This window comes from Gymnoscopelus braueri (assembly GCF_963280865.1).
Source record: "Gymnoscopelus braueri genome assembly, chromosome: 13".
NCBI lineage: Eukaryota > Metazoa > Chordata > Actinopteri > Myctophiformes > Myctophidae > Gymnoscopelus > Gymnoscopelus braueri.
Window position 1 is genome coordinate 16625089 of NC_137615.1, and position 27354 is coordinate 16652442.

General features: G+C 42.2%; 1 protein-coding gene across 4 annotated transcripts in view; it reads right to left on the bottom strand.

The window, feature by feature from the left end:
- Nucleotides 1–27354, bottom strand: part of kcnt2b (potassium sodium-activated channel subfamily T member 2b) — an 85263-nt gene that overhangs the window by 10720 nt on the left and 47189 nt on the right. For 2 of the 4 annotated variants that reach the window (XM_080446707.1, XM_080446706.1), the window contains exons 14-26: nucleotides 26986–27094; nucleotides 16947–17055; nucleotides 11593–11745; nucleotides 9772–10043; nucleotides 7202–7565; nucleotides 6248–6353; nucleotides 5330–5502; nucleotides 3710–3781; nucleotides 3308–3442; nucleotides 3059–3170; nucleotides 2325–2342; nucleotides 1220–1321; nucleotides 529–612 (exon numbers count right to left, since the gene is read on the bottom strand). In XM_080446707.1, coding sequence (XP_080302833.1) covers nucleotides 529–612; nucleotides 1220–1321; nucleotides 2325–2342; nucleotides 3059–3170; nucleotides 3308–3442; nucleotides 3710–3781; nucleotides 5330–5502; nucleotides 6248–6353; nucleotides 7202–7565; nucleotides 9772–10043; nucleotides 11593–11745; nucleotides 16947–17055; nucleotides 26986–27094 — 1809 coding nt within the window. The remainder of the gene's footprint in view (nucleotides 1–528; nucleotides 613–1219; nucleotides 1322–2324; nucleotides 2343–3058; nucleotides 3171–3307; nucleotides 3443–3709; nucleotides 3782–5329; nucleotides 5503–6247; nucleotides 6354–7201; nucleotides 7566–9771; nucleotides 10044–11592; nucleotides 11746–16946; nucleotides 17056–26985; nucleotides 27095–27354) is intronic. The other 2 variants (XM_080446709.1, XM_080446708.1) reach the window with 1 other exon arrangement.

Here is a 27354-nt window from a genome sequence, read left to right on the forward strand (position 1 = left end):
ATGGAGACTTGAATTCATGGATGTTTTTTAGTGTTTGTCGCGTTCCGGTAGGACACACAAAGAGTCTCCTTTGTGTCTCCTACCGGAACCGCTGCCTACCGGTCCGCTGGTCATCACATTATTGGCTTAGGAATGCGACAAAAACAAAAAAAATATCCATGAATTCAAGTCTCCATGGGGTAACTTATCGATTAAAAAAAAGTATTTTTTTGGGTGAACTATCCTTTTAAACTTAGGTTAGCCCATTAAAACCGGGAAAGCATCTGTGTCATTTTTTATTTTAGCATTGGCCATTCAAAAATAGCAGATATACAAGCTTCGTGCCACGCTGCGAGCAAGTACATCTGCTATTTTAGAAATGTTTTGAAAAATTCTTGAAAGTCTTTGAATTATTTATTTTTATAATTTTGAATTACGAAAAAGTGTGAGAACTACTGATTTAAAAAGCATATGTAGAATCGGCTTCAGGTCTTAATGGGTTAAACCAGTGTTTTGTTTTTGTTGTTGTTGTTTAGTTGTACTACTTACAGCACAGAGGAAGCCAGAGCCAGGCATGGAGTCTAGCCCCAGCAGCAGTCTGGTGATAGAGATCATGTAGTCTTTTACAAACGACTGGAAGGAGAACAGAGACACACACCACACAGGGTTTAGTCCTCATGCACGTTAGTGGTGGAAAAAGTACTCAAATTGTTTACTTAAGTAAAAGTATCAATACTGCAACGTAGAAATACTCTGTTAAAACTCTGAGTAAAAGTCCGGAATTCAAAATTTACTTGAGTGAAAGCACAAATACATAAATAATAAAGCACAGATAAACTATTGGTATCAAAATGTCCTTAAAGCACCAAAAGTAGAAAGTACTCATTATGCAGAATGTCCCATTTCACACGTTTTCAAATGTATAAAATGTATAAAAATCTTTTGAAAATAGCAGATCTACAAGCTCACAATGCGTCGCATTTTCAAATGGCCGAAATGTAAATAGGGTTGAAGTGGGTAATGTGTGTTTTGTATTAATAATCTAAATCTAGAAAGTAACTAGTAACTAAAGTCTCGCACGCAGGCTTTGTTTACATGCGCTCCTCGTCGGGGCTTCTACAGCACGAAACATATCAACGTAAGTGGATGGAAGATATGCTGGCACTAGATGTACCCTATTCTAATAAACCTCTGGCACACGATGTGTTAAGAGCAGAGTGTCTAGCATGTTAACAGTTACCTGGTAGAGTAGAGTGTCCAACATGCTGACGCTGAACACCTTTCCTGCAGCGAAGGGCAGGCGGAACATGAAGACTAGGTTGGAACCCCTCTCTCTCTCCTTCTGAAGATCACACACACACACACACACACACACACACACACACACACACACACACACACACACACACACACACACACACACACACACACACACACACACACACACACACACACACACACACACACACACACACACACACACACACACACACACACACACACACACACAGGTAAATTGAGTAAGCATTCTCTGAAACACAACAACATAAATAATAATAATAATTGAAAGTTGTTTTTCTGAGATGAGATATATGTTGGTTTACTTGTTCAATTTTAAGTTCTGTTATTGCTTGACCACACAGTTATTTAGATGGCATGTTATTTAGACAGATGCTTAGGTTTGACGTTCACTTGGTATCCTAGTTACGTCGCAGCACTAAATTGTTGTCTTTGCACTCTATTTACTTGAACATTCACCATGTCGTTTGTTGACCAGGGTTCATGCCATTTACTCTGATCTTGCACTTAAGTCGCTCCGGATAAGAGCATCTGCTAAATGGCTAAAATGCGAATTGTAAGTCAAGCTGTGAACCTCATTTTAAGGACAGCGCTGCTGGCGATGCCACAGAGAAACTAGAAAGCTTTTAACCCATTAAGACCTGAGGCAGATTCTACAATGCCGTCTAAATCAGTAGGCCTAGCTAGTTCTCAAAACATTTTCATGCCAAGGACCCCCAAATTGTATTTGGCCGCGGAACCACCATCTGAAAATGTTTTGTGCCAGGGAGACCCCCAGAAGAGAAGATTTGTGTTAAAAAAATATATCCAATGTTTTTCAAAGATTTAAAAGATTTTTCAAAAATAAAATACAAATGTAATACAGATGAACAAGCTCGCAGCGCGGCACAAAGTGACCGCTGTGAGCTTGTAGATCTGCTATTTTTGACAACTACTGTTCTAAATCCTAAGAGCTATATATAGCTAAAATCTAAAATGACACAGATTTCCCGGTTTTAATAATAATATTTTTTATAATAATAAAAAAGGAACCGTTTTGGACATACAAGGTTTCCCCCCGACAGCTACGAAGGTGTGAACAGGTGTGGGTTGTGGAGAGAATGTGACCATGGGCGGGTGGGGGGAAAAAAGTACAAAAGTATTAGCATCACAATATACTTACAATACCAAAGTAAAAGTACTAAAATGTGTCAAATCATTATGAAAATAGCTGATCTACAAGCTAGCCGAATCATAAAATGGAGCCTAGGTGGTTAGATTGTGTAGTTGAGTTTTAAAGAAAAACTTATGTTGCTATACAGCTAAAATCTAAAATAACGCAGATGCTTGCCCGGTTTCAATGGGTTAACCCATTAAGACCGGGAACGCATCTGTGTGTCATTTTTGGATTTCTTTGGCTATTCAATAATAGCAGATCTACAAGCTCATAGCTCATCAGCTTGTAGATCTGCATTTTTTTTGAAAAGTCGTGACAATTTGTGCAAATCTTTGAACATATATATTTTTTTAAAGTGAACATTTTTAACTCCAATATTTGCTTCTGGGGGTCCCTTGGAACAAAATATTTTGAGATGGGGGTATATGTATTTGGCCGCGGACCCCCATCTCAAAATGTGGGAAAAAGGGACCCCCAAGGGACCCCCAAAAGGGACCCCCAGAAGCAAAGATTTGAGTTACAAATCTTGTACAGTATTTTTTGAATAGCCAAAGAAATGGCTAAAAATTACACACAGATTCTTTCCCGGTCTTAATGGGTTAAGACAAACATAAAGCTCCTTACCTTCTCCAGCTTGGACAGAGCCAGGGAGTAGTGGTCTTTGACTTTGAACTGCATGAAGCGCATGTTGGCTGGGTGGGTGAGCTCTGTAATGATGCTGAGAGCCGGGAACAGTCTGGCAGTGGAGTGAGAGAACAGACAGAAAGAGGAGAGGGTGAAATGTAAGAACCTTGACCCCCCCAGACAGACATCACTTAGCTCAACGTGGGATTGTAAAGTGCGCCAGTAGGAGGAGGACGATGGAGTGCAGACCTGAAAAGCGTCTGAACGTTCACAATGGTCTTGGCGTCGGCCATGTAATCTTCCTCGGCAATCATGGAGCTCTCCTTGTCAACCACCACCATGGTGTCGGCAAATGTCACTCCGCAGCGCAGCAAACTGTCCAGACTGCCAAGAGAGAGAGAGAGAGACATTAGAAAGAGAGAGAGAGAGAGAGATGCCCAGATGGAGCAGGCAATTAAACAGCGCTGCAGACAGTGTCAAAAAGCCAGAAAGACTTGAATTTGAATACATCAAAAGTGTTTTTTTTTGAGTAGCGGGGCTACTCATGAAATGAATAAAGATGAAGGGATAGACAGAGAGGAGAGAGGGAAAAAATGAAGATAAGTAATGAGATCAGCCTGAGCCGGCCGACCGTCTGTCTGTCTGTCTTACTTGTCGATGGAGCCCACTGTGTAGAACACCATGGGGAACCAACAGATTGCCTCCAAGAAGTCTGCGTCAGGTCTGAAGAGCCAATCAAAAGACAAATAGATGGTTTTATTTTTATTTTGACAAGTATATCTCCCCAATATCGTCGCTGTCGGGGCAAAAACCTTGTACGATATGAAAGAGTAATACGTAACATAATGAAGTGCAAGGCTCCCCTTGGAGATAGGATCCCTATGGTTTGGGGGAAATACAGTAGGACCCTGGGTAATGACTACAGGAAGTAACACAGCATTACAGTGGAGTGACTCAGCGGTTTATTGGCTTCTTCTTTTTTTATTGGATTCTGCAGTCGTTTCGCAGCGGGGGAAAAGTAACTAAGTACATGTACTCAAGTACTGTACTTCCAATTTATAATTTAGGTATTTAGATGACGCTCTTAATCCAGAGCGATTACAGTAAGCAAAAACACAAGGTATTACATCAAATGCATAGAAATTGTAATCTAGGATCACAGGTTAACCAAGAACCTATTATCAGTCTAAAGTGTATAATATTTAAAAAATCTATAATCTGTACATTGAAACTATGCACACTATAGGATGCCAGGTCTACAAATGACCTGGCATCTGTCTACATAACATGCTATCTAAATTACATTTTAGCCTGTACTTACACTTTCATGGAGTATTTACAAATGTAAATGCTAATCTCAAAGACATTTAAGTAAAAAGGACAAATATTGTCCTTTTTACTCTGCCACAATTATTTGAAAACTTTAGTTACATGTTACTTTGTAGATTTTTATCACAAAACATCCACTTCAGCCCTATACAGCAATTTCAAATTGAAAATGGCCGATCTAGAAGCTCACAACACGTTGCGATGTGACGCGTTGTGAGCTTGTAGATATGCTATTTTCAAAAGATTTTAAATAAGTGCTTTTACTTTTGGTGCTCAAAGAATATTTTGATGCCAATACCTTTACCCAAGTACATTTTGAATACCAGACTTTTACTTTTACAGAGTATTTCAAAATTGTGGTATTGATACTTTGCTACTTTAAATCTGCTGTATTCCTGTTGGTTTCTCTTTTTTAAATCGATTTCTTCTTAACATCAAAGGAAAGGCTTATTTTTAAAGGATTGACTGTGCTACTTTTTAAATCTGCTGTATTCCTGTTGGTTTCTCTTTTTTAATACATTTTCTTCGTTTTATTTATTTATTTGTGTGATACACTGATATATTATGTATATTAATGTGTTGGACCCCAGGAAGGCTGTGTTTGCCTTTTGGGGCTTTGTAAAGAAAAACTGCACAGGGCAGATACAACGAATAACTTAAATATACAATGAAATGACTGACAATACCCGGTACAGATAAAACAGGCCATATTTAATAATTGCATACTTTCAAATGTTTTCGTTTTTTTAAATAGCAGAAATAGCTGATGTGATGTGTTGTGAGCTATTAAATCTGAACAGATGAATTAATACAGATAAACAGAAACGATTCTGACTATTATGCAAAACAATTATTGCGATTATCTCAAATAATTACGATCAGGCAGATTTATGTAATAATTGTGATAGTTGTCACCAGAATGCTTGTTTGGAAGGAACTCACATGCTCTCCAGTAGCAGTACTATGGGGTTGAGCTCCTTCCGGGGTCTGTAGTACGCTCTCAGGGGGACAATGAAGTTGTACAGGCCGTTCCCCGCGCTCTCCGCTGACACGATGATCAGTTTGTTCTTGAAGCCGTAGGAACGGGCGTCCTCAAAGGGGACGTGGTGGCAGGCCTATAGGGGACAGAGGACTGGGTGTGATGTCTGTGTGAGCTACGGCAGGGGCTCTCAAACTTTTTCATGTCAAGGACCCCCTAAAAAAATATGTATTTGACTGTGGACCCCCCCATCGCAAAGATATTTTGTGCCAGACGGACCCCCAGAAGCAAATTTTTGAGTTAAAAATATGTATATTCAAAGATTTGCACAAATGTTCCAGATTTGTCAAAAATAGCAGATCTACAAGCTCATGGAGCAGCATGAAGTGACTCGCTATGAGCTTGTCACGGACCCATTTGTATGGGTCACAAGTATCCTACATTTCAAAATATTTTTTTAAAGTTTAAAAAAATCTAACATTTTCAGAATTTCAAAAGAAATATCAACAGAATTTCATAAATACATAAAGAAATATATATTATTCCTGTGCCAATAATTTGATGACCGGGTTATCGGTCAAAAGGAGACTCAGTTGGAGACGCTTAGGAATGCGAGAAAAAACAAAAAATCTCCATGAATTTAAGGCTTCATGGGGTGTGTAATTGATAGAAAATAAGTCATTTCTTAAGTTTAAGTTTAAGTTGTGAAAATAGCAGATCTACAAGCTCACAATGCTTGTATTGATCGGCTATTTTCACTAGTTTGGGTCACCGGGGGGAGACATCAAATTTCTCTTTTCGGGTCTTAGGCTAAAAGCTTTGGGGACCACTGAGCTATAGGGTGACGGTCGGGGACGGAACTTGGATTTGGCGTACTGTACCTTGTCCATGCGCAGGCAGCAGAAAGGCATCTTTTCCTGCAGCAGGTGGCACAGAGCAGGGGAGCTGCCGATGTAAGGAGAGTTCAGCGGGTAGCCCTTCACCCACCTGCACACGCCCAAAATGAACAGACAAGCACTTGGTTAACCTTCAAAAGTTCAGTCTAGGGGTGCACCAGCTAATCAAACTAATCAAATTACTCCATTATAAACATAATCAATAATTTGGTAATGTCATCATAGATTAAAAGTTTCCAAAAATGTAAAACAGTAAAATTGTGTTTGTTTTTTTCTTGCCCACAACGAAAAATGTAATTTTCTATTCTAACATCATGTTATTTAGACAAAATGCTAGGTTAATTATTTACTTGGTATCCTATAGTTTCAATGTACAGATTCTTATTTTGATAGTTATTTAGACTAGAGTTCTCAACGGGCCAGAAAATGAAGGCCCGGCCCTAACTGGGCCCTACTGGGCCGGCCCGAGGCTCGGCCCGGTCCGAACAATTACCAAACTTTTAGGCCCGAAAACCCCAAAAAGGTGTCATTATGAGCTTAATGTCCTCAAAGTTTTGTCTATTGTCGTCTGTTTTTCTTTAATAACACAGGCTAGGAAGGTCGAACGGAGACAAACTAGAAGATACCTGTATAAAGTTCACTTTGAGCTGCATCCAACACATCCACTGCCATTTCCGTCCGCCTTACCATTAGGCCGCTAGGGGCAGTTGAATTTTTTTTTTTGGTGGTAATAGATTTTATTATTTTTAATTGGTCGGGCCGAGGCTCAGCCCGGCCCGACCAATTAGCATAGATTTTGGGCCCCTTCGGATCCTTGAACTTTGAGACTCACTGGTCTAAATAACATCTACATTCTACTATCTACATTTTAATATTGTGGTCAAGAAGAAAACCAGCCTAAAGCCTAAAGTAAACAAAAAAAAAACCTCAGTAACTCACTCTTGGTGGCCGCCCCACCAGTGCCCCCCTCTCTCGTCTCGGTCGCTGTCCTCCTTGTCCTCCTCCCCGGCCTCGTCCTCGGACTGATCTCCCAGCAGGTCGAAGGTCGGGTTGCTGACCCCGTCCACCAGCTCCAGCACGGGGGCGATGCTGTGCCGCCGGTCCTCCGTGGAGCTGTCGGCGGCGCCGCCCATGGCCGGCAGCGCCAGGGTGTTGGCGCCCCCCGCCTCGTTATTCGTCCTGGAGCCGCTCCGGCTGCCTCTGCCACCACCGCCGCCGCCGGGCCCTCCCCCCATGCCGCCCTGGGGGTCCTGGCCCTCCGGGCTACTGTCGCTGGAGTCCTGCAGGTCTATGGCCACGGTGCCTGCAGCGGGTTAACAATCACAACCATCAGAATCACTTTTGGATTCAAATTCAAGAACAGCAAACAGCAAAAGCTTTTGTGTGACCTGTAGTGTGATCGAGTAGTCAAAAAACACATAAAGTTAAAGGGGGCACGGTGGCGCAGTCGGTAGTGCTGTCAGTGTCACCTCACAGCTAGAAGGTCCTGGGTTCGATTCCCGCTGGGGACTCTGTGGGCGCTGTCCGCGTCATCTGTACCCATCATCAGTACCCATCATCAGTACCTGTCATCAGTGCCCATACCTTAGGTGGGATTGGCGAAAGGGCCTTTCTGTGCGGAGTTTCCATGTTCTCCCCGTGCCCCCTAGGGTAGGTATCCTCACAAAAAACATGCAATAATCCTGGTCTCTATACTGCCTCCCCCTGGTCAGCTGGGGCGCCTGATGGAGGGGAAAGGAACTGGTTGGAATAACTTGTTCCTTCCACGCGCAAGTCCTACCGGGGAAACTCCCCCCAGGTGACAGGTGATAAGAAGCAGCCTACTCACTCCTCATGCATTGAAGGAAGCATGAGCTCAGTTCGGGGCTCTGCCCAGGCTGGCAGAGGGAGAGTAGCGCCCAGGATTACAAGCTTTGGCACTGGGTGAAAAATGGGTTACAAAATCGTGGGATAAAAATGTAGAAAGACACACAAAAAAACCACAAAAAGTTAGAATATGGAGATAGGAGGTTTCTGACCGACGACAGCGACGATATAATGTTCTTTATGGGAAACACAACGTTTGTGTTTGGAGACCTTCATCAGGTCATCTGACAAGATAACAAGATAAGCTGATGAAGGTCTGCAGACCGTAGTGTTGTGTTTCCCATTAAAACGTGATATTCAGCATTTTAAGACAGTGTATGGGAGTCTTGCTCTTACATTGATCAAACCTCTGTCTTCTCCAACGCACCTGTCGTTCTGTTGGCAAGAGTTTTTTCTTATCATAGATAGAGTGCAACACTTGGAACAAGTGAGTGGAACAGTTCCAGTGTTCGCCACCAGGTGGTATCTACGTCCCCGACCCCCCCACTCCACTATTTTAATCAACAAATGAATGTGCATTTGACATTTCAGTCTTATGGCAGCTGCTCTTATCAAGGCTGACAGTCAACCAGATAAATTAATATTTTACATTAGCACAAGTCATTCCAGTTCATCCTAATAGATTTCAAATGTGACAATCGCAACGGTGAGGGGAAATACATGGACCAGTGAACTTTGGCAGTGGTTCTCAACCTGTGGGTCGGGACCCCCGACCACACGATTTTTGCTGCATCAAAAGTAATCAACTATACTATAAAAACTGGTCAAACAAATAGCTGATCTACAAGCTCACAACGCCACGCAAGGCGAGGCGTTGTGATCTTGTAAATCGGCTATTTTCACAATATGTATCTGTGGAACCGAGTCAAACTATGTAATGCCCCAGCTCCTACAATTCCAAGTGCTTGTCAGGGTGAGGGTGGGGGGGTCCCCAGTTCAAACATGATTATTTTGGGGGTCCCCAGTAGTTCAAATATAATTATTCTGGGGGTTCCCAGTTCAAATATGATTATTTTGAAAAGGTTGAGAACCCCTGAACTATCTCTGAGTCATGTTTGAGCGTGTGGAGTATCTGAGTGTACGCCTGATTTACATGTGGTTGTGCACCAGTGTCACGCATTGAAAGTAGAGACCAGCTATTTCCACTATTAATGTTTTTTTTTTAAGCATAACGTTACTAAATATACCAGTTATTTCTTTGTATATTTAGGTTATTTATCATATCTGCCCTGGGCAACTTCAAAGCATTAAAAGCCAATAAGAAATGTAATTTTCTAATTCATAACGTTCCAGTGCTCAATGACAAAAACACAATTAAATCGTTTAAATCGCAATTATTGGTGTGACAATGAATCGTCATGTAAAATGTCATTTGTCCCATAGAAAGGTGATGGCATTCACTGCCTACATTCCCCCCCCCCCTTTCCCCCTTTTCTACTCTGTACATATAGTGTTTTATATTTGTTGAAGATATTATATTTTGGTACAAAGGACATACATAGGACCACAATGGAAACAAGTCCCCAGGACTTTTTTGGTGTTATCCTTTTATGTCTGACTGTGCCTCCTGCTGTTTACATTTCTGTCTAATAAAGTATTCAATCAATCAATCAGTCAATAATGGTGACAGGCGGCCTACTGACCCATGCTGGCGATGATGCTGTGGACCGGCAGGCGGGTGAGGCCGTGGTAGATGGTCTGCTCCCTCGCCTTGCTGCCGCCCCCGGGTTTGCCGCCGCCCCGCCCCGAGGAGGAGGGCTGGTCCCTCTGGCCCCTGACGAAGGCAGAGTTCTCCTCCTTGGAGATGTTGATGTAGAAGCACATGTCCGAGCCCCCCATGATGTGGCAGGGGCCCGGGTTCAGCAGGATGTTGGTGGTGTCCAGGCGGCGCACGCCGATCAGACACACGCCGTACCTGCAAGGCCACACGCAGACACAAAGCCACAGTTTTCATTGTCACTGTTTTTGCAAGAAGGGATAGCTTATTTTTTTCTGTCATTTTTTTTCTCCTTTCCTTATTATCATGATTATTATTATCAATTTATTTTATTTTTTTTCTTTCACTATTTTCATTATTATGTTAATTTATTTTTCTTAAAGAAGCATTTATAGCAGCTTGTGGCAAGCTAAACAATAAAAACTGCAGTATTAAATAACATTATGCAATGCAACTCCTTTTAACACTGTTTCAGAGACATAGCGAATTTCTTTCTCTGAATGTTGCAACTTTAAAATCTGTAGTTAATTTTTTGACCACCAGATAGCGGCCTAGTCTTTTGTTTAAAGCCACGCCCATTTCCCCTAAAGCCACACCCCTTTTGCCTTCCAGGATAATATTAAGGAAGGAACCTCCAACATTCCTCTCTGTGTTCATAGAGCATGTATGTATCTGTCATGTTCTGTGGACGGAAGTAACACAATGATTGCATTTGATCCTCGCATCACCCTCAGGCTGTTATAATGTACGTGGGGGTAGCTAATGTGTGCGATGTCTACTACCAAGACATCTATTTACTGACACGGGCATTCTCCTGTTGCACTGTACATGTTTGAAAGGCCAACACCCAACAATTGTCCTGACCTGATTCCCCGGACATTTTGCAGTGTTCGTATGAGAAAGGGGCTTTAGTGAATTTGACATTAGGCTCTGTACTTGGTCTGCTCCTTTTCCCCCTCTACACCAAACATCTTTCGCAGAAAATAGCAGATCTACAAGCCCACAACGCGTCGCGCTGCGACGCGTTGTGAGCTTGTAGATCTGCTATTTTCGGCGAATGTTCCCACCAGATTAGGGATGCTAGGGGGTTTAAGTGTTTATGTAAAAAAGAAAAAGCTGTTATCAAACAAAAAATGAATTTCCGCAAGGACAAATTAAGCATCTATCTATCTAAAGATTTGGCGACCCCCCCTGTAGTAACTCGGAGGACCACCTAGGGGTCCCGGACCCCCTGTTGAAGACCCATGTCCAAAGTCCAGTCCGGAGGGGACCAATCATGGCAACGAGGGCAGATTTCATATGGCCCGAGGCTTCCTTCCTAAAATGTATTATTCATGGCCCGCCGGTACATCCATGTGAAATTCATACGTTGAAATGAACCTGCAGAGATTGGATATTTCTCAGGAACGGCTTGTTCCTTGTGTCCTTTCATTCTCAAGATGTGAGAGAAAGGCAATTTCTTTATTTTACATCTGGTTACATTTGGCTACATTGCCATTTGATCAAAAACAACTTACTGGAATGCAGTGCATGAATGTGAAAAAAAAGGCCGAAAAATAAATAGGCTAAATAGTTTTTTGTTTTGTTCCCAGCTCAGATTGCAGTGCATACTGATTTTGCATTGCAGTTAAATAAAATTGTTATAATGCGATGCATTTGTAGGCGACTTTGTTATGGTTAACACTTATTCTAACAAACAAACAAACAAATAAATAAATAAATAATAATACGATGATGATGGCCTTACTTTTTATGAGCGTGGAAAGAGGCGAAGGTGAAACTCTTCCCATGGTACTCCCCGAAGAATTTGCTTTCCTCCAGACGGATGTGATGCACCTCATTGGCCGAGCAGCGCCGGTAGGTGCGCTGCCATTGGTCGGCCGAGCTTGCTCCGCCCTCCCTGAGACAGAAAAGGTAAGGGACTTTTACATTAAGCTTGGGCAGATACAGGCTTTATGAATAACATTCAAAGAGCCTATCACTGATCTGCAGCTACTTAGTCAGGAGTATATATAACGTGTTGGATGATGAAATGTCCTTGAGCTTTATGGGATTACAGTCTCTTAATGAGGAGGTGTTTGTTCAGTCTCCTCTTAAAGGCATGAACCCTACTTGATGTAATATCTCCAACAACCACAGGGGGAAGGCTGTTCCATGTTGTTCCATGACTGATTGGCCATGAGGGGACTGTAATGCTTCCAGCTCAGTACCCCCATAGACATAATGTAATATACGTCAGTACCACCATAGACAATGTAATATACGTCACTCAGTATAATGTAATATAAGTCACTCAGTACCACCATAGACATAATTTAATATACGTCACTCAGTACCACCATAGATATAATGTAATATACGTCACTCAGTACCACCATAGACATAATGTAATATAGATCACTCAGTGCCACCATAGACATAATGTAATATATGTCACCGCCATATTGGTAAGGGCAACTGGCTAGAAGTCCACTGCAGGATATACCTGAGTGACTCTAAGAAACAAAATGTATGGTAATTACTAGGTCTCCAAACATAAATCCCTCATCGGGTGTTTACACTCTTAAAGGTGAACAAATTGAGCTGGTCTCCTCTTATAAATACCTGGGCATTTGGCTAGATTCCAAGCTCTCATTTAAGATTCATGTGGAGAACCTTATCAAAAAACTAAGAGGACAGATTGGTTTCCTCTACACTACAGAAACAGGTCCTGCTTTTCCTTTACCAACAGAAAAACTGTTACTCAATCTGTCATGTCTGTGTTTGACTATGGTGATGTGCTGTACATGCTTCAATCTCCACACTTAAGCCTCTCGATGCAGTCTACCACAGTGCCCCACGTTTTATCACTGGTGATGATTATCTCACCCATCGCTGTATTTTATATGATGAAGTGGGTTGGCCTTCTCTCGCAGTACGTAGTAGAGAGCAGCATTGTATGTTATTTATTTATAAGGCCTTGTGTGGTGAGCTTCCTCTGTACCTATCTTCGCTTTTAGAGCCAAAGGTTACTGGACATGCAACACGTTCACAATCACACATTAGATATACCAGTCCACGGAAGAGCAGTGAACAAGGAAAGACTGCTTTCATGTATTATGCTCCACACAAATGGAACAAACTTCAGGACTCTCTGAAACTGGAGCGATTGGTCTCAATAGAAACATTTAGGGTACTTCTTGAGGACACATTGCATAGTAACTGCACCTGTTTCATGTAACACTATATTTATTTATATCTGTGATGATCGTAATTTGATTCAAATGTTTGTTATGGTTTTTCATTATGTATGTATTTCATTTGTTTTAGATGCTGTTATCAGGGCGTCCTTGAAAAAGAGAGCTTGCTCTCAATGGGCTCCCCTGAATAAATAAAGGAAAAAGAAAGAGTCGTACTGTATATAACAGTAGTTCTCAAACGTTTTCGTGCCAAGGACCCCCAAATTGATTGTATTTGGCTGCGGACCCCCATCTGAAAAAGTTTTGGGCCAGGGACCCCCAGAAGAGAAGATTTGTGTTAAAAAAAATCTAAATTATTCAAACGTTTCCAAACATTTTCGATTAAAAAAAAAGTAGTTGTTGTTTTTTTTAGCAGATGTACATGCTCGCACTGTGGATACCTGTTATGATACAGGTAACCTGCATCATAACATATTATGTTGGACATTTGTAACAAACCAAACCGCTTGACAATCGGTTGAAAATTGAAAATATGATGAGAATGGATTGATGGAGAATGAATGAATGAATGAGTGAATGAATGAATGAATGAATGAATGTCTTTATCGCAGACTCATAGTTCATAGAAAAACATATAATTACATGCAACAAGGGACCAGTGGTGTAAAGTAACTAAGTACATTTACTCAAGTACTGTACTTAAGTACAATTTTGAGATAGAAAATGGGAAGTGCACCAGTAAAGTAAAAATACCAGTTTCTTGAGTAAATGTATTTAGTTACTTTCCACCACTGGTAGCAGCCAGGCCAATTACACGGTGGTATCTATCTACACATCTATGAGTGGCCCCGCCCACACAACCATAGTCATTTCCTGTCAAGGCTGCTGTGGTAACGGCTGCTGACGTCTGTTTTCCAGGCTGCTGATCAATACGTCAATCAGCAGCACACAGACACATGTGCAAGGCCACTTGTCACATGTCGTCAGCCTGAAGAAGCCTTAACCCATTAAGGCCGGGAACGTGTCTGTGTCATTCTTAGATTTCTTTGGCTATTAAAAAATAGCAGATATACAAGCTCATAGCGCGCCACCCAGTGCCGCGCTATGAGCTTGTAGATCTGCTTATTTTTTTTAACAATCGTGAAAATGTGTGCAAATCTTTGAATATATACATACACTTTTAACTCAAATCTTTGCTGGGGGGGTCCCTGGAACAAAATATTTTGAGATGGGACCACACATATCATTTTGGGTGGTCCTTGACATGAAAAAGTGTGAGAGCCTCTGATTATAGCAACATTCGTTTTTATATTTAATATTTATTTTATATATTTTTGATATATATATATATATACATATATTTTTATAATATTTATATTTAATATATATATTTAAAGATTTGCAAAAAAAAATTACGCTTAATACAAATAAATAGCAGATCTACAAGCTCGTAGCGCAGTAATGGTTAAAGTGGTTACACAGATGCGTTCCCGGTTTTATAGGGTTAAAAAGTACAATGTCACACGTTGAAGGCGGTCATGGACAATAATCATCTGAAGATGGATATATTGTTTCCGTCGGGCAGAAACCTAGTATCTCCATATGTTTTTCCATCCTTTAATGGCCTACTTCCTCATACCAGAGTCTCAAGAAACAAAGTAGTGAAAATAGCCGATCTACAAGCTCACATGCGACGCGAGGCGTTGTGAGCTTGTAGATTGGCTATTTTCACTATTTAAGAAAGTTTACTTTAATAATAATAAAAAAGGAACAGTTTTGGACATACAAGGTTTCCCCCTGAAAGCGACGATATGGTTTAATATGTGGCGGCCAGAGGGTGTGAACAGGTGTGGGTTGTGGAGAGAATGTGACCATGGGCGGGTGGGGAAAGAAAAGTACAAAAGTATTGGCATCAAAATATACTTACTGTAGTGTGTATAATACCAAAGTAAAAGTACTAAAATGTGTCAAATCTGTAAAAAAATAAATGCTGATCTACAAGCTCAGCTATTTTCGAATAGACAAATTATAAAATGGAGCCTAAATGGTTAGATTGTGTAGTGATAATCTTAATCTGCAATGTAATTTACTAAATCTGTTAAATAATTGTAGTGTAAAACATGAAGAAGTACTAGATTTGCCTCTGAGATGTAGTGGAGTAGAAGTATATAAAGTATTAAAAAAATGGAAATACTAAAGCAAAAAAAGCAAATGTACCTCAAGATTGTACTTAAAGGACCACTTTGGCCATTTTCAACCTATATTCATATAATTGGTCCTCACTAATGATCATTATAATATGGTACCATTTCTGTCTATTACTGTAGGTCTGTGTATCAGAGGGCTGTGGACAAGTTTGGTCATTTCAAACAATATTTCAAACGTTTTGTATTTATTTACTTATTAATGCAAGAACAATGGCTTCTGTTTCGGCATGCTAACTTGGAAGAGAAAGCCACAGTTTCTATTAGCATGGAACCCCAGTGGATGATGTCACTGGTAGGCAGGTTTCTGAACTGTCCACACAGCCCCCCTCTGAGACACAGAGGGAGCAGACAGAAACGGTGCCATTTTTATTATGAGCATTAGCGAGAACCAGCTATATGAAGATGAAAATAGGTGAAGGGGTCCTTTAAGTACAGTACTTGAGTAAATGTACTTAGTTACATGTCCACCAGTGAATTCGTGGTGGCCAGTAGGTGTGAACAGGCCTGAGAACAGGCCCCGGGCCGTGGGGAGTGTGACTGTGGGCGGGTGGGCAGGCTGCAAAAAACAGAGCTTGACACGACAGTGCAGTGTGTCAGGCGAGCTTAACCCAGTAAGACTGGGAAAGCATCTGTGTCATTTTAATATTTCTTTGGCTATTCAAAAATAGCAGACATACAAGCTCATGAGCTTGTAGATCTGCTATTTTTGAGAGAAAAAAATCGTGAAAATGTGTGCAAACCTTTGAATATACATATTATTATTTAACTCAAATCTTTGCTTCAGGGGGTCCCTGGAACAAAATATTTTGAGAACCACTGATATTATAGCAACATACGTTTTTTTTTTTTTTCTTTTTAACTGTTAGGATTTAGAAGACATTTGTTGAAGTAAAGATTTGAGTTAAAAAAATTCAAGATTGTTTTTCAAAAATAGCAGATCTATAAGCTCGTAGCGTGGCACTCGGAGCTTGTATCTGCCATTTTTGAATAACCCAAAGACATCTTAAAATGACACAGATCTACAGTATGCGTTTCCCGGGTCTTAATGGGCTAATGTCACTCCACAGACAGAAGGGTTGGAGAGTGACAAACACTGGGCATTTGTCATTGGCACATGCCACCAGTGCATGCCAAGGCTCACAACGGTCCAGCTGGAAGCTTAAGGACCTCTTGAGGACTGGAACAAAAGACGTCTATAGATTCACATGGGACCTTTGCACTCCTACAACTAACAAATGATTTGTTTGCGACAAACTAATTCCCTGTTCATATCTTCCCAGTGCAGGGCATCAGGGCAACACTGTGCAGGATTATGTTCTGTACAGCATTGGTTCTCAAAGTGGGGTCCGGGGACCCCCAGGGGTCCTTGTGGGGGTACCAGGGGGTCCCCAGCGAAATTAGTTAATTTAGCGTCACCATTTTTTTATATATACACATATAGGCCATACACATTTCCGTCTGACACGATTTTCCGCTATTTTCCTGCGATGCATTGTGATACTACATTAAGTCGGTTATTGGTTCTAAATATCTGCGTCAATATCTTTTCGGTTAGTTAGTCCAGCCTTAAATTACATTTCGTCGTACGGCCCTTTTCACTCGACACATTTCCCAGTATTTTTTTTTCCGTTAGTAAAAAATCACATCATTGCTGTGGAGCACGACACCACGGTGCTGCTAGAGCATACGTGAACCAGGCCTGGTTTTGTACTCACTGTCCCCTGGAGGAGTGGATCAATAGGGTGATCAGGGTGGAGGTTGCTGGACACACGCAGTTTAAAGCCAGCATGGCGTATTTAAACTCCTCTTCACACACCACATGATCTGCAAGGAGCCAGAGAGAGAGAAAAAGAGAGAGAGAGAGAGAGAGAGGCTCATCAGTGGCGGCTCACGCACGCCCGCCTCAGCAAAACACAAACAACAACCATAAATCGTTGCCGTCGGGTGGAAACCTTGTACAGTATGTAACCGTTACCTTGCCAGGAGAAGCTTTAATGATAGCTTTTAGGAAGGTCACTCCACAACCCGACCTCCTGGGGCTTTAAGGCCTTTCCGGCACATGCTTTGATTTAGATTTTTGTTCTTTTCCATATTTTTCCATTTTAGTTTTTTTCACGTTTAAAAAATGTAGGTGCAAATAAACTAAACTAAACTAAACTAAAGAGATGGAACAAAACATTTCGGAAATAGTGAAAGTATCTGCAGATCGGCTATTTTCACTACTGTTCCTTGACGGCCTTGTACGACGAAGTAGGGCATTAAGTGACAAAAAAACATAGAAAGTTTTAATGTGGAGATACGAGGTTTCTGCCTGACAATAATGATGTTTCACCAGCCAGGCAGAATACTTGATGTTCATCAGGGCAACAACACAGTGTGCATAATTAATATCGTCGCTGTCGGGCAGAAACCTCTCCATATTTCAACTCTTTATGCTTTTTTCCCCCGTAAATTAGCGACCTACTTCGTATTACAAGAGCGTGGATCTACATGTCACGACTCGTTATGAACTTTGATGTTGCAATTCGATTTGTTTTTAAAGTGAAAGTGATAGAGTGTGTCAGTATTTGTTTTTCTAACTATAGGTTCGAACATCTACGTTGCACCGCCAATCCGACCAATATGTCTGAGTCATAGTGTCAAGGGCTTTGTCAGAGTGCCCATTGTACCTGTCTGTCTCTGTCCGTTTCGTGGCCATATATGGAGATTTCTGTATCTGTCTGTCTACTGGCACGCCGGTCCGCTGGCACGCCGGTCCGCTGGCACGCCGTCCGCTGGCACGCCGGGAGGCCGGCCCTCCCACTAGCCAATTTTAATATAGGACATTTAACCAAAGAAAAGTATTTCCCCCATTTCCTGAAAAGTAACAGTTTTCTTTTGGACATACAAGGTTTCTTCCCGACAGCAACAATATACTGCATGCATGATAATGCATACATACTTCTCCACTAACAGCTCACATGCTGCCTAAAAGCTGCTGTAATTGAGGTTAAAATTAAATAAGGCCTGTGGGCTGCTGTAAAGACTCATCATGCATTTCACTAATTACACTGATAAAATGAATGACTCCATTTTTTATCTCCAAAGCCCCACACACACACACACACACACACACACACACACACACACTCTCACACTCACACTCTCACACACACACACACACACACACACACGTACAAAACACACGCACGCACGCACGCACGCACGCACGCACGCACGCACGCACGCACGCACGCACGCACGCACGCACGCACGCACGCACGCACGCACGCTGTAGATGTACAGTGTAATTGCACTAATGTTTCAGGCAGGATATTTACACGTGTAAAAATATGCATGGCCAACAGGGAATAATTAAGGGAATTAAGCCCTAGTATCTTCATGTTGTCTATTTTCCTGGCTCTGCTGGGCAGCTAGCTTGTGTTTACCCCTACATGATATATTATTGTCTTAGTATTCGGAGCCCATTGCTCTGTTTTGCGGGGGTGCTGGGGAGACCTAGCAACATCCCCTCTGCATCCAACACTAAAGGTAGGTCTCCACCGCACCGACGACGGCGGCGGCGGTGAGTGTTGGAAAGCGTCTGTTGCCAAAAATCTGCTGTTGAATGGGCAGTGGGTACACTGTCGCATCGGGTCGCAAGTTGTAGGGAAGCTTCGAAAGCTTCGAAAGCTTCGAAACCGTCGGATAGCCGTGGGCTTGTTGTTGAAAAAGACATCAAACCGGCCTCGACCGCTGGCGTAGTGGTCCAGGCACCTAAGCTCAATGTTGCCTGACAGCGTGTCGCCTGTCTCTCCCCATTTCCTGTCAGCCTACTGTCCTGTCAAATAAAGGCATAAAAGCCCCCCCAAAAACAAAGAAAAAGACATCAAGCCATAGGCTGTTTTAGCACCATAGCAGCTGTCTGTCGGTGTCGGCTCTCAGGTGCATTCATTCATTCTATTCATTCTATCTTATGTGATATATAGCATATGTCATGTTTTTTGTGTATTCTATTTTATTGGTTGTTATGTAATGTATATAACTAGCGGTCGTCGGAAGACTAGCGGTCGTTGAGGCGTCAACTAATGGGGATCCTTTTACAAAATAAACCACTTTCAACCTGGGGTCTCTGTTTTGGTGATGTCATTACAAAATAGAAGATCTACAAGCTCACAACGCATAGCACCGCGACACACTGTGAGCTTGCAAATCGCCTATTTTCGCTATCCGTCGTACGGCGAAGTATATAGCGCTTAAGTGATTAACACAGCTCTAGGAGCCAACACGACCAACAGCAGTGATCAAACACAGATAACAGTCGGCTCATTTATCTGTTGCTGTCTGCACACAGCTCCTTCCTTCAATGGAAAGACCGACAGAAAAGATTAGTGCTTTTATATTACCAGGGAGCTGGGCGCATCCAGCACCCCCCCCCTGCTGTGTAATTCCTGATTGCATTCTCTTCACTGACGAGCAGGCATATTACACCTGTCTCCGTTACCGACACGCTCATGCTTGATGTTAAAATGTGCTCCGTATTTCAACATCAGTAGCAAACTTCAGAGAGCAGCCTTTTTTCATTTATTTCATTTATTTCGAACATAAATGAGAAAAAGACAGGAGAAGGAGAATAAAAGGGAAAATTCCATTAAAAAAACAGCGCCAAAGTTATTTTAACATCATCCTCAAATTATATTCCATGTTCGAAAAATGAGTAGGAAGAAGTTTTGTGAAAACGTATCAGGTCCGACCCCTTCTTTATGTATCAGATATCTCAAACCTTTAGAAAAAATATTTTGGCTTTCCGCCCCAGTGTTTACACACTCTCATTTAAAAAAATTCGAAATGATGCTCCAGATCTAAACCTACATCTGTTATACCTAACTAGCTATTCTATCCTATATCTATTTAGCATGTCCATTTTAAACATTTGCTGCATTTTAAACATTTGCTGGTCTGATTTTTTAATCGAGCAATATGCCGACTGGCATGAAACTCTACAGTTTGCTCCCCAAATAAGACAGTCTCGAAAACTCAACTTACTGGTTGGATTGTCATGCAATTCGCTGCTCCCCAGATGAACCCCACTGATTTTGGTGACCCTCGGATCTTTTCTCTAACGCCATCCTCGGGCCATAATGTCAACTTTGCATACAGGATATTATCTCATAATCCATTAGCCAGATTGCAGAGTAATCCTGACAGTTTTGGTGACCCCATGGCCTTTCCTCTAGCGAGACACTTCATTTAACAAAACTTTTTTCTGTTTATTTTAATTAAAATTTTGACCAATTAAGGCCTATACTTTGTTACAAAAATAGCCAATTGTGTAGATGAGCTTGTAGATCTGCTATTTTCGCCATTTTAGAACTTTTCAAAGATTGTGAAATTTTGTGACATTTTAGACTGTAATGACCTGTCATAGAAACGCTGCCCACTGCACCCCGGGTCATTTGGGACACACACGCCAAGTTTGAGGTCAATCAGTTGTTCCCGGGACATGAACATAATTTTATCATTCTTTTTAATTGTTTTCATGTTTAGTCCCACTAGCGAGAGCGCTAGGCTCTAAGGATTGACAGCAACGAAATAAAGAGGCTGAGTAGACTTGAAGTCATGAATGGCGTGGTGATGGTTCAGTGTTAATTAAAGCAGCTTGTTTATCAGCCAGAGCTCTAAATAGCACTTTATGTTGGTCAATGATACCAGCAAGCTGGTATTCAGTCACATCCCATTCAAAATAGAGGCTTTTAACACCGTGCTAATGGACCTTGAGTAAGGACTTGATTGAATCGACTTCACTTGATTCTTAAAGCAAACAGCTTACCACACACACGCAAGAGCACACGTGCATACATAGACGCACGCACGCACGCACGCACGCACGCACGCACGCACGCACGCACGCACGCACGCACGCACGCACGCACGCACGCACGCACGCACGCACGCACGCACGCACGCACGCACGCACGCGCACGCACACACACACACACACACACACACACACACACACACACACACACACACACATCATCATAATTGTTTACATGTTGAAATGTTCATGTATTTTCAAAACATTTAAAAAATAGTGGAAATAGCAGATCTACAAGCTTACAACTTGTGAGCTTGTAGCTATTTCCACTATTCATGTTTTTAAGCTTGTATAGGCTATTTTTGAACATTTTTGAAAAATCTTTAAAGTGTTCTCTTCTGGGGGTCCCTGGCACAACATATTTTCAGATGGGGGTCCGCGGCCAAATACATTTTGGGGGTCCTTGGCTTTGAGAACTACTGATTTAGAAGGCATTTGTAGAATCGGCCTCAGGTCTTAATGGATTAACCCATTCAATCCGGGAACGCATCTGTGTCATTTTAGATTTTAGCTATAGCCATTATTTTATACTTTGGCTGTGCCGCACTATGAGCTTGCAGATCTGCTATTTTTTTTTTGAAAAATCATGAAAATTTGTGCAAATCTTTGAATATATATATTTTTAAAGCGAACATTTGTAACGCAAATCTTTGCTTCATGGGGGTCCCTGGAACAAAATATTTTGAGAAGGGGGGTCCGCAACCAAACACATATCATTTTGGGTGGTCCTTGACAGAACCGCTGATATTATAGCAACATACGGTTTTCAGAAAACTGTAGATGTGTATTATGTGACATTTGTAGATGTGTTTCCTGGATTGAATGGGTTAATAATAGCTATATGGGTGTCTGTCTGTCTGTCTGGGTGGAGCAGGTGCAAGGTTCCTGCCCGCACCGTGGAGACGGCTGGGCTTCAGATTGTCCACCATGCCTCTGGCAATAACCATGTACTGCCATGTATCTGCCTGTGTGCGTGACAGGCGTGGAGTCCAGACAAAGACCAGAGCCCGCTGGGCTTTTGCCTTATAGACACTACTACTACACCAGTGATTCTCAACCTCTCTTCTTTCAAAGACCCCCTCCCCTCAGTTTGATCATTATGCATTAACAGCACAGACCCCCCCTGTTTGATAAGATTTTGTTTTTAAATCTCTGGGACCCAAATCTACACTGTAAAATCATCCGTGTTTGTTGAACATTTGTACACTCTCAGAGTTACATACAGACTCATAAGAGCAGCGGTGTAAAGTAAAAGTACAAGTACTTAAGTACAGTTTTGAGGTATTTTTTTACTTTAATGGTGTATTCCCAATTTTCAGTATAGGCTACTTTAACTTCTACTACATCTCAGAGGCAAATATTTTACTCCACTACAATTATTTGAAAACTTGAGTTACTAGTTACTTTGTGGATTTTGATTATTATTAGGCCCACATAACAATACATTAACCACTTCAGCCCTATACATACTTCGGCTATTTGAAAATAGCTGATCTACAAGCTCACAACGCAGGTGGTCCCAGGACCCAGTATAATTAGCATACCAGTAATCTTTATCCCATTTAGACCAGAGGCCGATTCTAAAAACAACTTCTAAATCCTAACAGTTCTCTGAAACAATTTATAAAAAATAACATTTTAATTAAAAAAATAATACAATAATTAATGTCGCCATATATACAGTAGCAACGTGTAGCAAGTGTCACAGATGCTGTCCCGGATTGAAAGGTATAACAACGTATAGGTTTAACAGGTCTAAATGGGCTCGTTCGCTCTTTGCTGAATTATATCTGGTAAGGGAAAATGTAAGTAAGTGTAATAAAATAGTCAAAATAAAATAATAAATCAGCATAAAGAGATCAGGGGCTTGGCACAAATCATATCCGAGGCTTAAGACCCTTAAGACCCTTAACACATTGAGTGCCAATCGCGTAGATCCACGCGAACCTATTTAAAGCCGCCACGTGCCAATCGCGTAGATCTACGCGAACCGCTGGTTCGCGTTGATTTCACCAAAAGTGCACTTTCTGAAATTTTTGATCTACTTCCGTTTCTGGTAGCACCACCGGAAACGGAATTATTTGGGATCCGGTTTTGCCGATCCCGTCGGCCCTCGTTCTAATGACGAAACTGAAACTAAATTTTCTCCTTGTAGTTTTTTCTCCTCGCATATCACTGTTTAACGTAAACCGTTCTAACTACAACATGGATGCCCCGTTTGACACGTGGTCTTCACTGGTAGAAGCAGTGAGATGTCCGCAATGTTTACAAACAGTGCACAGCTCAATCTTAAGGATTTTAACAAGGTCTATGGCGACGTGAAAAAAACAAAAAAACAACAATAACACGTTGGCACTGGTGAGTACATTATGATTAACGTCTGGCATGGAATGTGTTAAGGCCGCCCCCACCCCCCTCCCCCCACGCAACTGGACCAAAAATAAAAAACCTTTTTCCCCATTTCCAGTAGTCCTTCTTGCAGCACTTCTGTAAGAACTTAAGGACTATTATCTCCCCTCGTCATCCTCTCCTGTGCTCTCTCTGCTCGAGGGGCCTGAACTCACACTACCACACAAACCTGATTACTGACCTGGAGTCAAACACATGCAACAAGACACGCACACGCACACACACACACACACACACACGCGCCTTTCTGTTCAACACTGAACGGAAATCAATTACCACAACGCAGCAGCACACGGCACCACAAGCCCATTCTGCTGCCATTAAAAGCCTCGGTCTCTCTTTTCGCCACACAGCCCATTTAGACGGATGCTCTGATCTTTCCCAATGAACGTTATGCCATTGTCAAGCTATTCCTGGGGATCAAATCAAGTCTTGACTGCGGGGCTCATTAAAAGCCTCCCACACTGGCACTTAGCGAGCATTTCCCAAGCAGTGTCACATTGAGGCAACAACCCGCTAAAAGCCCACGTGATGGCATGCTGATTTGTTCCCTGGGCGTCCCTATCTTAATGACACAGAGTACACTGTAAAAGTCTACCGAGGATGCGGTCCATGATTATTAGCCCTGAGATCATTAGTGTTGGGATTCATAATGAATAACTTATAAAGCCTAGAGGGGGTTCTCAACCTGCGGGGTAGGGACTGCTGGTGGGGCGCAAGGGTATTGCAAGTGGGACCCCAAATAATTGGCAAAATATTTCAATGATAATATAACATGGATATAAAATATATATATTATATATGCTGTAAACAAATATATATATTTTTTCCCCTTTAAATTATTGACAAAATTAGTTTTCATTGTGATACCGATAAATAGGAAACTTATACAACGTTATTTAAATCTTACAAGCCGGAACACAATAGATTGATCTGAAAATGAACGCGCTTGGCGGTCCACCCGCGGTTTGTGGCCCATCCATCTGACCACTTAACGCGGCAGCCAACGCTTTTGAGATTTTCAAGTGGGCCCTGATCCAGATTTGTTTTTGTTTTTGTCGCATTCCAGAGCCAATAATTTGAGGACCGGCAGAGACTCAATGGAGACTCTTGTCATCAAATTATTGGCTTAGGAATGCGACAAAAACAAAAAAATCTCCATGAATTCAAGGCTTCATGGGGGTGTGTAATTGATGGAAAATAAGCCACTGTTTTGGGTGAACTACTTCTTTAAGCCTAGACTGTGATTACGACAGGGTTGCTCGTTGAAAAATAGATTGTGAGACTTGTAGATCGGCTATTTTCGGCGATCGAGCATCAGCACACTCTGCTCATTCCACTGCACCTCACATATTAGTCAGCGAGCAGCAGAGACTGCTAAAGCACCTGCTGTTCCAACAATGGCTGCTTTGTTTCAAAACAAAGAGCCCTGCACAACTTCACTCAAAATAAGATAATTAACCTTGCGAGGCACTGGGGGGATGTTTACTCTCAGTGCCCGTCGCTGAAGATGCAACGCGGCATCCTCAGATGATACGGTACATCACATCAAACGGAGTGTGAGTCTGACCTGGCCCCCCACTCTCTCCTCCTTCAGCACAGTAGCTGTGAAATGTTGCTGTGAAATGTAAAACCTTGTGAAGCTGAAAACAGACCCTTTTTTTCTAAACAAATGTGGGGCCACACAACAGACACACACACACACACGCACACGCACACGCACACGCACACGCACACACACACACACACACACACACACACACACACACACACACACACACACACACGCACGCACGCACACACACGCACGCACACACGCACACACACACGCACACACGCACACACGCACACAAACACAATTTGAGTGGAAGGAGATGAGAGGAGCTGGTTTTCTAATTCTTTCTCTCACCTAGCGCTTCGAGCCAAATTAATAACAATGTGAGACAATGAACAGACAAGGGGGTAGGGGTGTGGGGGGATGTGGGGGGATGTGGGGGGGGGGGGGGGGGGGCGTTTAGTGCAGCCACAGAAGTTGTCAGAGGAAAGCGGATTCCCTTTACCAAGGTAGCAAGTAAAACGTTAATCATTAATAGCGACAGGTGGGAAGAGGGTGGAGAGCTAGAATTGAGTTTGACACTCTCCACGCCTGCAGGCAGAGCGATGTGTGCGTATGCATGTGTGTGTGTGCGTGTGTGCGTGTGCGTGTGCGTGTGTGTGTGTGTGTGTGTTAGGGAGAGAGAGACAGACAGACAGACAGAGTGGGAGAGTGAGTTTTCCCTCTCCTCCTCCTAGCTGTTGATTGGTATTTTGTGTCGAGCGAGAGAGGGAACATGGTTCTCCAAATGGCAACATGAAAACGACCGGACACCCCGTGGCACACGGCCAACGCAATCTGTCCTCCACGATGCTATGGAGATGTGGGAATAGTAGATGAAAATGCAAATGCGAATGTGAATGCAAATGTGCGGGCGAGGCCAACAGGAAAGTTGACATTTGCAGAGCAAAGTGGCTCTAGGAGCAGATACTGTGTAGGAGATCTCAGGTGGAGAACGGGAAAGGAATCACACAGAGCAGATGCTGATGACATCACTGGACATGAACAGCAGGCTGCAGACCATCAGCCACATCAAAGCAAAGCCTGTATAAGATTTGATATTGCAGAGCTTCAGCAGTAAACATTTCTGTTGTGGATCACTGCTGCTTGTGATTATAGAACAAACATGGGACAATTCTCATTCTACAACCAAAATGTGGAACGCCCTGACACCATCCATTAAAACGTGTGAATCACTGGGTTCTTTCAAAACAAGCCTGAGAAACTATCTATCAGGAGACCGCAAGGGGAGGTAAATGTAAATTCCCATTGAAAGGAAGTGTCATTCACTGTTGACGTTTTTCCCCTTTCTCCTTTGTACGTACAGTATAGTGTTTTGTATTTGCTGATGACATGTATAATTGTGTTATTTTTTCATGCTATGTTGATGAATTGAATTCATAGGACCACAATGGAAACAAGTCCCCAGGACCTTTTAGCCTTAATGTCTGACTTTTTACACTTTTACATTTCTGACTAATAAAGTATTCAATAAAAAAAAACTTCCCTTCAGGTCTAAGTCATTCACATACACACCTATAGCTCATGCATGGCTAATAATATGCACGTCGAGTCTGTACACAGTAAAGACCAGAGTGTTTGATATTTACTCGTGACCCAAAAATGGGTCCCGGCCCAGTGTTTGGGAAACAGTGACGTACACGAGTCACGACAAGTCTTAACTGAAGTCTGATACAAACAGACAAGTGTGTGTGCGGTGTGTACACCGTGCACTCAACAAGATAAGCCACCCAATTGAGTCTGTTCCAGTATTATCAGGCTTTCTCAGCTTACCTCCCCAACACACACACACGCACACACACACACACGCACACACACACGCACACACACACACACACAAACGCAATTTGATTCCACACTCCCTGCTGCCAACCTGCAAATTTGACGTGGAACTTGTTCTCCGGCTTGAGGATCTGGACATACAGGGGGCAATTCGGGGCAAAGTCTTTCACTGCCCAGGCTCGAAGAATGGTCTGATGATCCTGAGAGAGAGACAGAAAGAGAGAGAGACAGACAGAGAGAGAATAAGTGAGAGGAGAACAACTCATCATGTCAGCTGTCAATGGGTGTTGTGATGGCAGAGGTTATGTTTCATCACTAATGAGCTTCTTTAACCCATTAAAACCGGGAAAGCATCTGTCATTTTAGATTTTAGCTATATATATATAGAGTGTGTGTCCCGATTTTTTCAAAAATAGCATTTTGCAATTTTTTTTACTCAAATCTTTGCTTCTGGGGATCC